Here is a 17793-nt window from a genome sequence, read left to right as displayed (position 1 = left end):
ACTGCTGAGCCTATAAGGATGCTGCAGGTTTTTCCTCCAAGGTGGAGAACCTTGCATTTTTCAGTGTTAAACACCATCAGGTTCTCATCCGCCCATTTGCTGAGCCTGTCCAGGTCAGCCTGGATCGCTCTCCTGTCTTCTGGTGTGGATGCTTTGCCGCAAAGTTTGGTGTCATCAGTGAACTTGGCCAGTATGCTTCTGACTCCAATGTCCACATCATTAATGAAGATGTTGAACAACATGGGTCCAAGGACAGAGCCTTGGGGAACCGCACTGGTCACAGGGCACCATGATGATTGACTTCCATCAATTACTACCCTCTGGGTCTGACCACGGAGCCAATTTCCCAGCCAGTGGATCGTGGTGGACCCAAGGCCACAATTGGCCAGTTTCACCAAGAGGTGATCATGGGATACCAGTTCGAAGGCTTTTTTGAAGTCAAGGTATATGACATCAATCTCTTTTCCCTTGTCCAGGTGATAGGTCACTTGGTCATAGAAGGAAATGAGATTGGTCAAGCAAGACCTACCCACAACAAACCCGTGCTGGCTATCCCTCAGGATGTTGGCATCGGCCAGTCCATTAAGGATGGCCTCTTTAATAAACTTTTCTAAGATCTTCCCTGGGATAGAAGTCAGGCTGATGGGACTGTAGTTTGCCGGATCCACTTTCCTCCCTTTCTTGAAGATAAGCACCACATTGGCCTTCTTCGAGTCTTTGGGCACTTCACCAGAGCGCCAGGAGTTTTCAAAGATCTGTGCCAGAGGCTGGGCTATGATGCTCACCAGCTCCTTGAGTACCCTGGGGTGTAGGTTGTCAGGGCCGGCTGACTTGAAGGTGTCCAGCCTCTGAGACAAGTCACTGAGGACCAGGGATCAGAACCCAGCCTACATAGCACAAATATTAAATGAGGAGTTGCTGTGCTTTCCAGGGTTTCACTAGCTTTAAATAAAATTTTAAAAATGGCAGTCTGGAGTTTTGGATTAGAATCAAAGAAGTGCTTATTTTATAGTTGGTGCAAATATGAAAATAATAGAGGAAAGCTTTTTTTGGGAAAGTGCATTTAATAACAGTAATACAAGTTCTCATGCTCACCTTCATTATGTTATATTTATGATAAATTTATATGTTTTTGGATTTATATTGATTGTGCCCTCACCAGTTATTTTTGTGTGGATGTATAACTACTGAAGAATGATGATTTAAATCAGCAGGCAAAGCCTTACAGAGGGAAGAGAAGTCAATTGCTAAGATATATTCACAATATTGTACAGCTATACTTTGATTTAATTGTTTTCTAAGCCTCTGAAAGTATCATAAATTACATGAATTGACCTTACGAGATGTGCACAGGAACTGCTCAGTATCACCGGTAAAAGGAAGCGTACTCCTTTGTTTTTCATGATTCTTCCAAATATTTATATGGAAAATCAACAAGGCAAACCATAAAAATATAAGAAATGCCTTATTGCTTCAGACCACAGGCCCATCTAACCCAGCATCCTGTATTACATACAGGCAGAAAGCAGACTTTTAACTTAGTTGTTGTAACATTTATTAACTAAAATGTCCATAAAAACTAACACAAATTGTTTTTGCAGTTAAAAGACCTATGATACATTAAGCTCGATACAGAATTTCAAAGAGAAATATCAGGTATTATTCTGTTCAGAAAAGGGCAAATAATAAATCTTTCAGTGGATTATTGTATTCATTCACCTGTGGATTGTAGGGGCACTAGCAATGTAATTCAATCTTGAAAGTTTCAGTATTGTTTAGAGCCACACTGTAAAACCTATTGATTATCCATGTGCAACATGATTTATTCTTTCAGCTAATATTTATGCTTTTGGCAATAGAGTACCACAGCCTTGAATTGTAACAGACTTTTTGAAACATCAGGCTTTGTGCAGGAGATGAATTGTTTTATGGTTTTCATCTATGAAAAAGTAATAATGAAAATTGAAAAGGGTCATAAAATTCCTGTTCATGTCATTATAAAGCGGTTACTATAACATCATTATTTTACTAACAATACCAACTAAAATCAATTTCATCTTAAACATTGGCAAGATGTCTGTAAACGACTGAGGAGCAGATTCAATTATGGTGTCTGAATGGGACCTTGGAGGGGTTTAGCCTCCTCAGTTATAAAGAAGTAATCAATATAGGCTTCAACCTGCTACCAGGCTCATCAGGTGCTTTCATTTTGGATTGCAAAGTAGCAGAAATCTCTACTAAACAGAGTTTAAGAATAGCCAAGTGCATTAGAAGTATTGAATTCAGCTCCCAAACAGTGGTTGTTATGATACAACCGCCCATATTTGGTCTAATATCTTAGAAGTTTTCCCAGGAAATCAGAGATCTGGGATTTAAGTTCTCCTTGTTCATGAAAGGCTTTGAACCCTCAAGCACCAGGCTATAGCATAGGCTAATTAAGGGCTCCCTCAGTCCCTACTTCTGCTGAAGATAAGCCACTGGGCAGCTAGGCCTGCAAAAGTCATTTGTCCAGAAATAAAGAAGAAAACTGCCTCTGTAGCCTTCTGGTTATAATATTCCCCTGTGAGAAGGGAACCCCATCCCAGAGGAGCGTGAAAGCTATTGAGTTACAGAAGCTTGCTCTCAGCATTGCTTATCTATTTTATAGCACACATTTATTGGTTATAAAACAAAAATAACTAATCCCCTTCCAGGAGAATAACATCTTTACTAGGCCAGGTCACACTCCCTATTGCTTCTCTTCTGGTTCCACAATTATTTTCCTCTTTATTTCTTGGCAGCAAAGGAGCAGTGGAAGGCATTTTTACCCACCCTATTCCATAGCCTATTGGTTAAGTTATTTTCTTGGCAAATGGAGATGTTACTGCAACCTAGAATCCAGGTCTTTCACCTCCTGAGTTATTACTGTAAATATTCTGCCATTGGACAAATGGTGGATGATCTTTTGTGAGATTGAGTATTCTGAGCAGCAAGTGAACAAGACTAATGTGTAGTCTGAGTTGGTCACCTAAACTCTTGAGAGGGATGAGAGTTCAGATACATCATGTTTAGTATTTTCTATTGGCAACCTCTAGACTTTCTGGGCCTTTACACACATGCTTTGGAGCTTAAAGTGCTCACAGTGTCTCGTGTGTCAATGTCCCTGCACTGAAAAATGGTGGTGGGGGTGCTCTAACTAAAGCTTGTTAAAAGAAATTTAGTTAAAGTCCCCCCACCACCGTTTTTCAGCATGGGGACGCTAATACACAAGATGCTGGAGTTTGCTGGCACGTGGAAAATACCATGCTTCAGCAGACTTGATTAAGCAAGTCTGCTCTGATACACTGTAATTACAGCATGTTGGAGCAGTCTCTCTGCACATGTATAGGTGCCTTCTGATTTGTCCTTGGAGGGATCTGCCAGTGCCCAATCTCTGTGTACAGCACCTAGATACCTAATTCTGAATTGCTCTTAAGCATTTCTGTAGTCAGCCTACTGAGTGTGTAGAAATCCAAAGCAACTAAGGAACAACTTTGGGTCTAGCCCAGAACATCTACAGTTTGGAAGTATCCATCTTCCCAGACTTTAGTATATTTTATAGTTTGTTATTTTTAATAATCTGAAAAATAAATCAACTTGATGTTTTTACCTTAATTATTCTGTTATATGTTTTAAATGTAAGATCCACGGTTCAGTAATGAGGGCAGATAGATAATGTAGTGTAATTGATTGACAGACACCTTAAGAAAAGGTGCAGATAAGTTACATATATAGAGAGATGAATACATTAGCTATTGATGGAAATTACATCTTCATACAATAGGCAATCAACTAGAATTTATTTGGTTTTGTTTTTTTTAAATGGTAGGGATTCTGAGAAGGGAAAAGTAAAATTGAAGTATCTTTCCCACATTTTTGGAGGATGACTTAAGATATGAATCTAACCAGAAGTAACAGACATGCCATAAACTTTTTAAAAAAAAAGGAATTTTGCAGATCTTTAATGTGGAAAAAAACCATACAAAAGTGCTGTCTATATAGAGTGTTTTAACATGTCTTTCCTATAATCTCCTGTTTGAGGTAACATAAGAATTACTAATGCTAGTATAACCTTTCCACTGACTGGTGAGTGAGATCTATCAAGTTCCATTCCAATATCTTATTATTCTGACTAAGCAAAATATTTAGTAGTAAGACAATAACTTCTTCATTGAATAAGAAAACAAGTATTTCAGATGTAAATATACATTAAATCAGGTATTTATGAGTTCTTATCATGTATAAATGAGTTGTATATTTATCTATGTTTTTTTTCTGTGTCTCAATAGTTAAGCCAGTTTATTAAATCTTCATTTGTCTTTCCTGCACTTTAAAAGGGTTTGTGTGTGTGTGTGTGTGTGTGTGTGTGTGTGTAGCGCTCTTGGAGAAAAATATCACTGATTTAAAATTCTTCAAGTATTTAGTGTAGTGGATACATAAGCAATGTTATTTAATGCATATAATAAAGAGAAGTCTTATCATATTAACTCATACATTATTTAGATAATGGGCACTTTCTGTTCTCTAGTGTCAATTCTTATTGAAACTGACTTGCGGGTCCTAGATAATAGCTAATCAAAGGAGCAATGGTTTCAAGACCCAAGACTCTTTTACAGGAGGTGTAAGTTGTCACTGTTCAGTAAGGAACACCAATTGGTACATAAAAACAGTTAGGAAAATGCCTTGTCACAGCAGGTAACCCACTTTAACAAAGGATACAAGGACACGATACACAGGTGAGAAGGGTGTGTTAAACCATCAAGTAGATACAGAAAGGAATGGTAAAGACAATTCCATCTCAAGCAGGAGATAGGTCCAGTTATGTACTTATAGACAGGGATCCTGGTTTTCTCTGATAAAAAAAAAACAACAAAAAACAACCATTTTAGAAATGTGGAGTATGTCAACACCACTTGGTGCAGTGCAATGTAGATATAAACAAGATAGCTATGGTCCAGGGGGCAACATATCTGCATTAATGCAGCACTTCACCTGGGGTAACCTACACAGGATGCTGCTCTGAATGCAGAAAGGTGATGTTCAGTATAAGGGAGCCATTTTGCTATTAAAAGTACATACTTGCTTCAAGGTGCTTAAACGTTAATTTAAGAAAAGAACACAAGGCATGACAGGTGGTATAATACATAATAAGGAAGGAAGAAATCAGATGGAAGGAAGTGTTAAAATGAATGTTAAGCCATAAATAAAACAGTGCATCAGAAATTAGAACTGTCCATCCACCTACCTGTTGTCCATTGGCAATTTACAATAGGTATTATGGTAGAATTAGGGAGGAATATTTAGAAAAGGGTAATATCTATAGATTAATTTAAGTCCTTAGTAAAAGGGTAGTTTATTTATTCTTTAACTGGTGAGTACTGTAGTCACTTATTATCAGGCAGCCGAGTGACAAAAGATACTGGGGCCCTGCAAATCAATTTTATTTTTGAAGCAGAAATCAGTGATGCCAACAGGAGTATTTTTAATGTAATTTGTTCAGTTACAAAATGTACATTGATTCCTTTGAACAGAACCTTGCTCTTCCTTCATGGCTAGGTACAGACCTTAAAAAGCCCAAGGTGGAATCAATCTAAGTTATGCAGTTTTCTGTAAGTAGCATAGTTTAGATCAGTAGTGAACACATCCTTCATCCTTTGGTGGAGGAAGAGGAGGGCAAATCTTAGACCAGGTTCCACCATTTTTTAACTAGTCTATTGTGCTAAACTTCTTTTCTGTTATGGATATAGATCAGTTTTGTGTGCTGAATTTCTGTTCTATTATGGGCATAGACTGGCTTCTGATAATTTATACTAGTAAAAGTGTAACATCTGTACCTGGCCCACATGTCTAAGTGATGGGTCCATAGTGAGGTAAATGAAAGTTTTGGATCGTTCTGTGCATGTATTTGCCAGAAGTGAAACAGAGAAGGGAAAGCCCAGAGGGTCTTCATATGTACAGCCCAATATGGGAGCCAGATTGCCTAAGAGACCCAGCTTCGCAACTTCCATTGTCTGGAGGAGGTTTAAACCTGAATCCCAGCTCAGTGCTCAGACCACCATAACTCAGGCTAAGGATTTCCTAGAGCACTCCCTATGTCTCCTACAGCACTGGTAATATTTATTGAATAAACAAAAGTAGAACAGCTTCTACTCCAGTGGCAGCAGGTATATGGGTTAGATGGATTACCTACCCTATAGCTATTTTCCATGCTGGTGAGGAACGCCCAGGGGGACCAGGCAGGGAAAGGGAATGCACTTGCCCACCACTGCCACTGCTGTCACTGTCCCTGGATGAGCCTAGCCCCCACAAAGCCTGGCAACATAGTAGGATCTCCCCTTGCCCCTGAAACAGCAGGAAGGAGGAGGAGAGAATGGGAGGAGAGAATGGGAGGGGAGGGGACAGGAAGGGAAGGGAGGGATCCTTATCTTCTTTGGGGACTTAAAAAAGTTCCCTGCTACTGCACCGGCCATGTGGTCAGAAAGGGGAGTGGAGCCACACCACTGCACCCCCTCTGAATCTACATCTGGGAGATTCCATCCTCCCTCTAACACCTGCGAGCATTGCTTTTTATCTAACTGAAGGTTTAGGACTTCCATGGCATCACACTTGTGCCAAAGAATTCTGTTTCCTCTGGGCAGCTGCCTGGTCAAAGCACATTTTACTGACCAGACTTAGTGGGAGCATCTACACAAGATGTTTACTGCACAGTTGACTAATTAACTGTGCAGCAAACGTCTCAGTGTCTACACGTGCACTCCTATCATGGTGCAAAACGAATAAGCTAATAAACTCCACAGAAGGTTAGGACTTGTAAATACCTAACCTGCTGCAAAGCTTTTTTCATCAACAGTAGTGCATGTGTAGACACTGCCTTGGCTGGATGGGGCATGAGGGCAGCTGCCTGCCAGCTAGTCCCATGCTGAAGCACCCTCATGCCTCAGCCAGCCCCTACACAGTATACAAATCTGTGCATGAATAAACTCCGGATCAATATGCTCTGGAGTTTTTTGTTCCTGGGCACACCATTTGAATATGCGCCCAGGAGCAAAAAACTCCAGAGCAATAAGTCCCGGAGTTTAGTCATGTACATTAATCATGTGTGGATGTACCCAGTAGGGAAATTTAGCATTATGCTGAATACCAAATTATGTGTGCCAATACTGCAGTTATACAGCTCTGTACCTGCCACTTGGATGTATGAATGACAGTTCCTCTTGCAAAAAATAAGTCACCAAAAAAAAGCTACCATGGCCACATACAGAGGAGGACACGTCTGCAGCACCACATACCAATCATTCAGCTGTTCTCCGTGCTGCAAGGTAGCAGCAAAAAGGGGGCGGGGGGTTGACCCTGGGAGATCCTGGGATCAACCCCTGCCCACCGTCCACACACACACACACACACACACACACACACACACACACACACACACACACAAGCGGAGTGGCACATGCAGGGGCAGCAGGCACCACCCAAAACCACAGCCTGGCCAGCTGGAGCCATGCTCTGGCTGCTGGCCAGGCTCTGAATGGCAGAATTGTCACTACTGCAGCCCCAGGAGCCCCTGGGACCCCAGGTAAGGCTGCTGGGCCCCAGCCTCCCTAACCCCACCTGGGGTAACCTGCCATGTGCCAGAGGGGAAACAAATGTCTACACTCAGAGAAAACATATTTTGGTGTTCCGCTGTTTCTTGTACCCAGGGAAACAAATGTTCACACTCGTGTGGAAACAGCTCATGAATCTCTGTCCTTGTTGAACTTTTCTTCATCTTATTATTTAAATACATTGCTTTTTCTTCTTTCCTTTGTCATAGGCACTTTTCATTTAGTCAAAGGCTGTTCATCTGGTAATAAAAAGGTGGCATCATTGCAATGTTTTCAGAAAAGGACTGATTTTCCAATATGAGAAAAATACTTTAACCCACAGGCCATGTCCCCCTGAGAAGCAGCATGGAGAAAAAAGGAACAACACAAATTCATGCCAATGCTTTTTGCCCTGGTGTATACCCCTGCATGTGGGGTTAGCATGGGGAAAAATGCTCCAGATGGGGCAGGGAAGGCTGGGCCCAACATCTGGGCTTATCCCTGTAGCTTTACCTGGAGTCCTGGGGGCTGTTCCTGCGCCAGCCTTCAGTTTCAGGTGGCACACTTAGCCACTATGTGTGCCACCCTGCCTTTTACTTGCACGGGTTTTTTGACACCAGGAGAGCCATGCTGATAATTAGTAGCGTGGTCCTCCTCATCCATTCTCTGATGTAGGTATTGAGTGGGTATTTTAACACCTTGTAGGATAATTTTATCCCAGCTGCTTATAAAGAAAGGTATCTATAGCATGTATATATTTCTTAAATTAACTTGTAAGCACCTTGGAGCAAGTGTGTACTTTTAATAGCAAAATGGCTCCCTGATACTAAACATCATCTTTCTGCATTTGGAGCAGCATCCTGTGTAGTTGACCCCAGGTGAAGTGCTGCACTAATGCAGATATGTTTCCCCCAGTATTATCGTTATCTTGTTTATATCTACATTGCACTGCACCAAATGGTGTTGACAGATTCCAAGTTTCTAAAATTAATCTTTCTCTTTATTAAGATAACTATTTACAGAGGTGATGCAACTGCACCTGGTATTACAGCCACATGTAAACAGAACAATTTCCTAGACCTTCCTCTAAGTTCTTCTATTGCAACATCATCCACAAATGGATTAAATGAAGTTTATTATGTAATTTTTCTTAACACCCTTTGCTATTGTTTTATGTCTCTGGTGATAGTTACCATGTTACCGTGGCAATAATCTTTATGTTAGCCTGGTACCCTGATTCTGAGAGGTCCTGAGTGCCCTTAGCTTCCAGTGACTACAGCTACTGCTAAAGTAATGGCACAGTTTAAAGGTATATTTCCAACTGTATATGGGTTGCCCTTGATGTTTTTAAAAGAGAAGAAACAAAATATGTTTTCTCTGTTAATTTAACTAGTGATGAATAAAACATACTCTATCAACAAGAGTGTCTTCAAGCATTTCACGCCATTTTTAACAACCTGTTCTAAATGGCAAGGAGTTGATTGCATGGTTTAAACTAGAATGACTGGTAATGTTTCATTTGAAATTAAAGTTATGAAATATCTGCTGAATGATATGGGGAGAGGTAAACCAATGTATTGAAACAGCTACTTGAAATATCTGATTTCTTCTGCAAGTTACTAAAAGCTCATTTGCCCTTCGCATCTGTTTCGACTGCATAAAATGTACTCTATCAAGAGAGTTTGTATATTACCCTATTTTAGTAGTATCCATGGTGCATTATATATTATTCACACACAAAGAAAGATAATCTGTAGTCTGCATGTAGTTTATACCTTCATAAATTCTAACCATTAATCCTTGCAATATCTGCTGTAAATCTGCCATGTGCCATGGTTAAAATATATAGACTGGATTAACTCAATATAGTATATTTAATTCTCTTTAAGCTCTTGCTGAACTGTCTAAGCCTCTTTGTCTTTAAAATAGTTACCTCTTTTCTATTTCAGAAACCTTTGAAATGCTTATCAAACAGGCTGAGAATTATACAAGAACATTTTTCTGCAACACATATAGAAACATGGCTGTTGAGGCTGCGACATCTGTTCAGGAGTTTTTTACGGATGTGGGACTCTTTGTATTTGGCACAGATATTAGCACAGAAGAATTTGTCAACAGATTTTTTGACACACTGTTTCCAGTCATCTACAATCATCTGATTAATCCTGGCATGACTGACATTTCACTGGAATATTCAGAATGCATTCGAATTGCAAGAAGAGAAATCAACCCATTTGGTAACATTCCAAAAATAGTCATGGGGCAAATGGGAAGATCATTATTACCTAGTCGTACTTTCTTGCAGGCCCTCAATTTAGGGGTTGAAGTGATAAATACAACAGATCATTTACATTTTTCTAAAGAATGCAGCAGAGCCCTATTAAGAATGCAATATTGTCCACACTGTCAAGGACTGATTTTAAGTAAGCCTTGTATGGGATACTGCCTCAATGTTATTAGAGGCTGCCTAGCGAACATGGCAGAAATTGACCTTCACTGGCGGGGTTATATTGGTTCATTGGAAGAATTATCCAGTGCCATGTATGGGACATATGACATTAAATATGTACTTCTGAACTTTCATTCACTTATTAATGATGCTCTTATGCAAGCTCACATCAGTGGACCAAAATTATCTGAACAGGTAAGACTCTATTTTTTGTCTTCAATGCTTGTTGCAAAAAACAGCCCGACTTCTAGCATTGGAAATTGGTACAGGATAATTAAACATTGCTACACCCATTATCAAAATTTTCGTCTCTGAGTTCAGCAATACCTCTCTACAAAGGGGTCAGTTTTTACTTTAATCATTCACATACATTTCTGTTTTCTTATACACTATTGACAAATATTACAGGCTGAGGAGTCAACGTTTTTGAAGCACTGGCAGATTAATTTTTTTAGTTTGAAAAGACATTTTTCATATATAGGACATTTTTATCAGAACCTCTGAACACTTGCAGGGAAACCATTCTTATGAAACCACAGAATTTGTTAATCAGTTGTTTGAAGATTTCTTTACCCAAATTGGTAGTATATTTTATTTTACTTATTCCTAGTTTTCACTTACTTTTGTTTCACTCTAGGTAGATTTACTGAACGTTTGTTTGGTTTTTTACTAAGAATACTACCATTGTTGAGTAAGTAAGAAAATCCCATATTTTAAGTAATAGTGAATGCTGGGATATTTGGCACTTTCAAATACTGACAGGCAAACCTAGTTAAAATGATCTAAATGTAATGCTTGTGCATACCCTGAGGTTGGGTACAGATGTTACAATTTTACTGTTATAAGTGATCAGAAACTGGTCTATACATGTAACAAAACAAAAGTTCAGCACACAAAACTGGTCTATACCCATAACAGGACAAAGGTTGGGCACACATAGACTGGTTTAAAAAAAGTGGAACCTGGTCTAAGATTTGCCTCCTCTCTCCCCACCAAAGGGTGAATGTGTGTTTTGTTCACTACCACTCTAAACTACTCTGCTTACAGAAAACTGCATAACTTAGATTAATTCCAGCTCAGGCTTTTAAACATCTGTACCTAACCTGAAAGTCTAATTGGGGAAGTTCTGACTGTGAACAGAATTCAGGTCCTTATCATGACAATATGATTGAGTTCCTCCTATGAGATACCTGCCTTAGTGTTATCAGGTAATCCAGCTATTGGATTTTCTCCATGCTTTAAATGTCTAAGACAAAATAATATCCAGGCACTGTCTTTAATTTAGAATCTCTACACATCCTATGCAGAATCTTATTTTACATTATGCACCCAAATGGAAATTATCCAGTCATTAAAGTTACATTTTTGACACTTAACACAACATTTTCAGTGGCCCATGCTCTGGCTGGGAAGGTATACAGCTCCTTATGCATGGAGTTGGGTGAGCCAGGACCCAAAACTGTAGCCAGGCAAAAAAACTTTTGACTAATGTACATAAACAGCATATGCCCCCAGTGGCTGGAGGGGCACAGCTATGCTGGCAGCAGCAGGAGCCTGGCAGCGGTACGTGTGGAGCTCCCGTAGACGCCATCGGACTGTTGGTGGGGGGGGTGGGGGAGGGATGGCGAGCCCCGACCAGGGGTCGGCAGTAACCCACAGGCACCACTGGCAGTGGCTGCAGTGGCCAGTGGACCACCCGCAGATGGATGCCCACAGGTACCACCAACTGTTGGCAGCACCTTTTTGCAGGGGGTGCACCACCCCTGCTAGTGTATATGAGATACTAAAGGAGGGCCTTCCCATATTTTAGCATAGTGATTAAGTCATTCCCTCAAGAAGCATGAGAATCAAGTTTTAGGCCTCTTTCATCCACATGGGATTTTAGCCTGCGTTTTTGGACATCCCAAACATAGTTCTGTAACCACGTGGCAACACCCTTCGCCATCTCTTCTCTTAAAGTTGGCCATATTGGCCTCTGAGAAAAGCAGATTAATGGGGCCAGAAAGTATTTACTAGAAGGTGTGTGATTCAGTAAGATGGTTGCTGCTTGGGGGGAGGGGCAAAAATCCTAGTCTTGGCCCTGAAACCTTGCTCTTAATGAGGCACAAACATCCCTACTACTCTCTTCACATATCAAATACAAAATGAAATGGCTCAAATCCCCTTGTGGTGGGTGTAGGAAGAGGAGGCTATATCCTGGGTCTCCTTCTGCTTTAATTAGTCCCTTAACCACTAGGTTATTGGGCTAAACTTTACTAAATGTGGAAGACATCATCTTTGCCTTCCTGAATGAAACTCATGGGTCTGTTTCTTTTGCTGGAAAATAGAGTTTATGTGGAACCAAAGGCAGGAGGGTGAGACCAGGGGCAGGGGACCCAGAGCTTGAAGCTGCTGAGGTTAAGAGTCCCCTCAGTTGCTGGACACTCATCCCCATCTGGTCATGGTACACCCCTGTGGCCAGGAGCCCCTCAGCTGACTGGACTCCTAGACATAGGGGAGACCCTACTACACATGCAAATTAAAGTTTAATAACAACCAGCTGTAAAGTTAATACACATTTTCAATGTTCAACTATATAATTGGTTGGAACTTTTTTGGCATGATAACTATTTTGCATGTGTAGCTGGTCTCAAGATAAGTGTGCAATTAACCAGTTAATTGTGCAATACCTGTAACGTGCAGGGGGGGCCTCAGTTTGCATATGCTCAGGAGAGGATCGGTAGATTTGGGCCCCTAAGTTCTTCAATAACTCTATCTGAACTGAGCATACTTCATTCTGCATAGCATTAGGTGATTATATTGCACTTGTACAAACCAATACAGCAAATAAGCATGTTCTAGACTGAGACTGTTGTTGCTGGAGCAAGATTCTCCTTGCCTTTGCTCCTGTGAATTGCCCAAGACTACTGTGGTACAGTACAAATCATGATCAATTCTCCCCTTGCTGGCAATCTTAGAACTTGGAAGGGACCAAACAGCCTAATTCAAATACAAAAGGGGTAAGGAATGATGGAGATAACTGGAAGAGGAAAAGATATAGGGCAAGGGGGAGTAACAGAAACAGAAGCTAAGAAGCGGTAGAAAAGGGCTAAGACTGAATCTGTGAGGGTGGGAGCATAGGGGCAATGGAGGAATGTGGGAAGGAGAAGGGCATGTATGAGAGGAGAAAGGCATGCGTGTAGGTGTAAGGACTAGGAGAGGTGGAAGAGATAGGAGTAGGGGAGATATGGATAGGAATTGTGGGGAGGAGAGGAAGGGTAGGAACTGAGAAGTTGAGGAAAGATGTGAAGGGGACATGGAGAACCCAAGAGAGTAGGGTCAATAGGTCTTAACTTCTTGGGAACTATTTCAGAATCTAGCAATTAATCTATTATTACTGATTCTCAACCTTCCTTTACTTTTTAGCAAGTAGCTGTGAAACTCATTGGCCAAATGTGTATTTCCTTCTCTAGTGACAAGCGTGTATAAAGTTAATGGTGTCTTACTACTACTAATGGTGTCTTACCAGTTACAGTTAGCTTAGATGTTAAGGGACTCTGCCATGGATCTAAAGTTCTCACCAGGGATCCTAGTTTTCTCTGATTTAAAAAAAATCCCCAATTTTTGGTTTAAAAAAGTAACCCCAAATCCACATTTTCCATGATTAAAATGAAACATACATACATATATATATATATATATATGTATGTATGTATGTATGTATGTATGTGTGTATATACACACACACACGTATACTAGTTTCATTTAAATCACAGGAAAATGTGGATTTGGGGTTACTTTTTTTAACCAAAAATTGGAGTTTTTCTTAAATCAGAGAAAGCCAGGATTCCTGGTTCTCACTCATTATAGGAAGACTTATTATGAGACTGAGTCTTCCCATTAAAAGACTGAATGGAAAGACTAAACCTTGGTTGAAAAAAATATTAACAAAGAAACCCTTAAAAATAACTGTTAACGTACAGTAATTATAATATATTAAAGGAATAATGAAAATAACGTCAAAATTAAAATTGAGAACTGAAGAGATGGAAAATGTCAGTTCATGATTCCCATTGCAGGGAATGCAAGGCCCATTAATTGGGCTATGCTGTGTATATATTTTATGATACAATGACAACATACATTTTTTTCCCCATGGGATCCCTATCTCATTCAGTCCACAGGATGCTCTAGAGATGAATCAGGGTTACATCATGAATGAGACTTGTTAGCAGGTCCGCTCCCTCGTGTGCTGCAGAAGTTGGAAAATGTTAGAGAATGAGGCAAGGAACTGCAAGAAGAGAAGGGATGATCTTACACTAAAGGCAGAAGAATAGATTCTAACCTTGCTTCTCCCTCAGATTTCCTTCATGATAATGAACAAATCACAAAAACCAGAATTTCACAGATAATCACTGTGTAGTCTTCATTCTGGTTATCAAATAGCTAGGGTCTGATTTGCAGAAGTGGTCTTCAGTCAAAGCTGTAGCTGAGTTCAGTGGAGGCAGTGGATCCCTCAGTTCTTGCCTTTCTTAATTTATGAGTACTTGACTTTGCAAATGTAATGTGAATTCCATGGAGATTTTTTTCTGTGTACTATAAGTATATAGTAATACGGAGTTGGATTTTCAAAAACACCAAACTTTAACTTCTGTTCAAACTCATGTCAATTTCAATGGAAATAGAATTAGTGCAACACTGTATTATGTAGAAAATCATAACCACAGTTTTTGAGTTTGGTTAAATCGTAATTACAAAATAAAAAAAAATGTAACCAGTAAAATCTGCCTATAAAGAAGAAAGTCTAATTCTCTTAAATAGTCTTAAAAAGTCTGTATTCATATAGTTTTTGTGAAAGGATTTTTAAAATTGTCATTTATATACATATATATAAAAAAATTCTTATATCATGGAATGTTAGTCATAAGAACTAGTAAATAGGTAGTTATTTGTGTTTTAGAAAATAGGTAAAACTATTTGGCTAAATGGGTAAAATGAAGGGGTTTCATTTTTTATTTAGTATTGGCTTGGATGACTCGTTAAAAATGCCTACATAGTTTATATCCATAATACATAAAAAGAGTCATGCAAAAATTAATATTTCAGTGCACCCATAAATAGTACACAATTGCTCATATACAGATGAGGCTGAACATGGCAGATTTTTGTATTGTCGGCTCTTTGATGCTGGGAGCTAACCCTTGTTTCACCTTCTTACACCTAAGTAGCACTTAGGTTGGATTCCATGTATCTATACTGCCTGTGTTTCCCTACCGAGCACATTTAGTGGGTTGCACTCTGGCTGTATAGGTGTCCAGAATGAATAGAATCATTCAGATGTGTATGTAAGGCCTGTAGCTTTATTTTCAAGGGAAAAGTAGTGGATGCTTGACACCAAGCTGGATGTTAGCCCAGGGGATGGGAGATCAGAGTTCTAACCCTGCATCTCTTTCTTTTCAGCAAAGTGCTCCAATTCCTCCTTTTTCACCTCACCAGAATTTCCAGCTGGCATTCACATAGCACAACCCTATTCTGACACAGCTGGAAGTTGAAACTGTTGTTATGCAACATATAAATGTCACTTAGGCAAGTGCAGGTGAAATAAGACTAAACTCTTAGGTCCTCAATAGATCTACTTTTTATAGCTCTATTTTTCAGCCTAAGTTTGTACAGTATTATGGACTATATATGCCCCAGAAGGCCATGTTCAGCAGACATGGAACAAACTGATTGATTCTGGATATAAAGGTCCTACTTGTTCAGAAACTGGGAAGCTACTTAGGAGAGACGTTGGAAGAATTCATTTTTTAAGAGCTCAGATAGTATATGCGCCATCAAGGTGCAGTAAAATTGCAGCCTCTGTATGTGAAAGAGCAGGAAAATACTCTCTGAATATTTAGCTACCTCTAAAGGTGCATAGATCAGTAAACTTATTGGTCCATATTCTGTTCCAACCAATTAGGCATGTAAGTAGACTTAAGCACTTAGGCATGGTTTTATTCTATCCTGCTTGAGTGTCTGAAAATCTGTTAATATAAAAGGTGAGTGAGGCCTTCTACTCCTCATTGCTTTTTTATGACTTAGTCTTAAGGGTAAGATGATGGTGTCTTACAAAAGTAGATGCATTAATGGATTTCCAGGGACTTGAGGGAGGGGTAGAATCACAGGTGCATATATCAACTTAGATGCCTGGAATTAGATCTCACCCAAAGATCTCAAAAGACCAGCCTTCATGGTATTTTATTCTGCTGATGCCTGAAACACAAAGGCTTCAAAATTCCTTGATACCCATCTGTTATTAAAAAAAGGATATATCAGAGGAAGCTAGTGACAGTCACAACAGTGTAGTGTAGGGGTTTTCAACCTTTTTTTAACAAGTGTACCCCTTCTGCCTCAAAGTTTCAGCTCATATGCCCCTTTATATTTTTTCTTGTTTTTAAGGGGCAGAAAGGGGCAGATTGAGGCCCCAATGGTGAAGGAGGGAGTAGGGCTGGGGCTGGGGCTGGGGCAGGGGCAGGCACTGCACAGATGGGGCAGAGTGCCTGACAGAACCACAAGGGTGGCTTGTCTGGGTGGCACGGGGAAGGTGGCTCCCACTGCTGCGCGCACCTCGGCAGAGGCCCGAGGAGCACATGCCCCTCAGATCTGTGTGCAGGGTGGAGGCAGCTGCTGCTGCAGGCTGGACTCTGCACCCCACTGCCACTGCCCCACAAGCCACACAACACCATGTGCCTGCTGCTGCCGGGTGGGCAGCGGACACATACACACACACACACACACACACACACACCTGCCCCCCAGCAGATAAGTTTGTGTGGGGGGAAGGGGTGGGGCAGAGGAGAGGGAAGTGGCTGGGGGGCACAGATGGAGACCCCTACGGTGCAGGAAGGAGTGGGGTAGGGGTTAATGGGGCCCAGGCCAGGTTGGGTCCTGGGACAATGGGAACCTGGCGGCAAGTCCAGGGGTTGTCAAGGGAGCAGCTAGGAGCCAGGCAACTGCTGGAGCCCTGCTACCCGGTAGGGAGAGCAGTTGCCCTGACAAAGGCACCCCGCTGGGCTAGCAGGCCCAGGAGCAGATTAATTAGGCACTAATTCAATTTAAAATAACCACTTTCAGGCACCTGCACAAACATTTGCCATCATCAGCGCTGCTACCGCCATGGCCAGTTGCACGTGCAGCTCCATGGACTGCTGACAGGCCTCGCACCCAGGCAACTGTGTGCTGCTGGAGGCGGGCACAAAACACACTCCCACCGCTGCCCTGCCATTCAGACCCTTGCAGCTCTGCTGTAAGGGGGTATCATGCATAGACAGCAGAAGGCAGGGATAACGGGGTTTAGCCTCCCCAAAAGTGGGGCAGTGGTAGGGCAGCCCAGCTGTGAGCTTCTGGCAGATACAGCAGGGATGGGGAGAAAAGCGGGTGCAGCGATGAGGGAGGAAGTAGGGCTAGGGGAGGGACAGGTGCTGCACAGCCAGGTTGGGGCATGGGGGGCACCGTTCCTGTTGCTATGCATACCCCAGGAAGGTACAGGGCCATGTGCCCTAGGAACTGTGTGGTGTTGCCTCTGGGGGCTGGGGTTGGGGCAGCGGCAGGCTTTTCCCCACAGGGGCTGGGCCAGGCTGCACTCAGGACAGGCAGCAGTGATGCTAGGAGGGGGACTATGGTGGGGGCTGCAGCCACCCCAAAATTCACCATAGTCCCCCAATCCCCATTCACAGTCCCACCACCATCTGCCCCAAGCACAGCTCTGTCCAGCCTGTCCCA

General features: G+C 41.4%; 1 protein-coding gene across 1 annotated transcript in view; it reads left to right on the top strand.

Moving 5' to 3' along the window:
- Positions 1–17793, top strand: part of GPC5 (glypican 5) — a gene marked incomplete at its 3' end in the record, with an annotated part of 297818 nt that overhangs the window by 229827 nt on the left and 50198 nt on the right. The window contains exon 3 of the mRNA XM_006019222.3: positions 9551–10245. Within this exon, the coding sequence (XP_006019284.1) occupies positions 9551–10245 (695 nt within the window). The remainder of the gene's footprint in view (positions 1–9550; positions 10246–17793) is intronic.

This window comes from Alligator sinensis, unplaced genomic scaffold (assembly GCF_000455745.1).
Source record: "Alligator sinensis unplaced genomic scaffold, ASM45574v1 scaffold41_1, whole genome shotgun sequence".
Taxonomy (NCBI): domain Eukaryota; kingdom Metazoa; phylum Chordata; order Crocodylia; family Alligatoridae; genus Alligator; species Alligator sinensis.
Note: the sequence above shows the minus strand (reverse complement) of the source record. Positions and strands in the feature narration are given on the sequence as shown.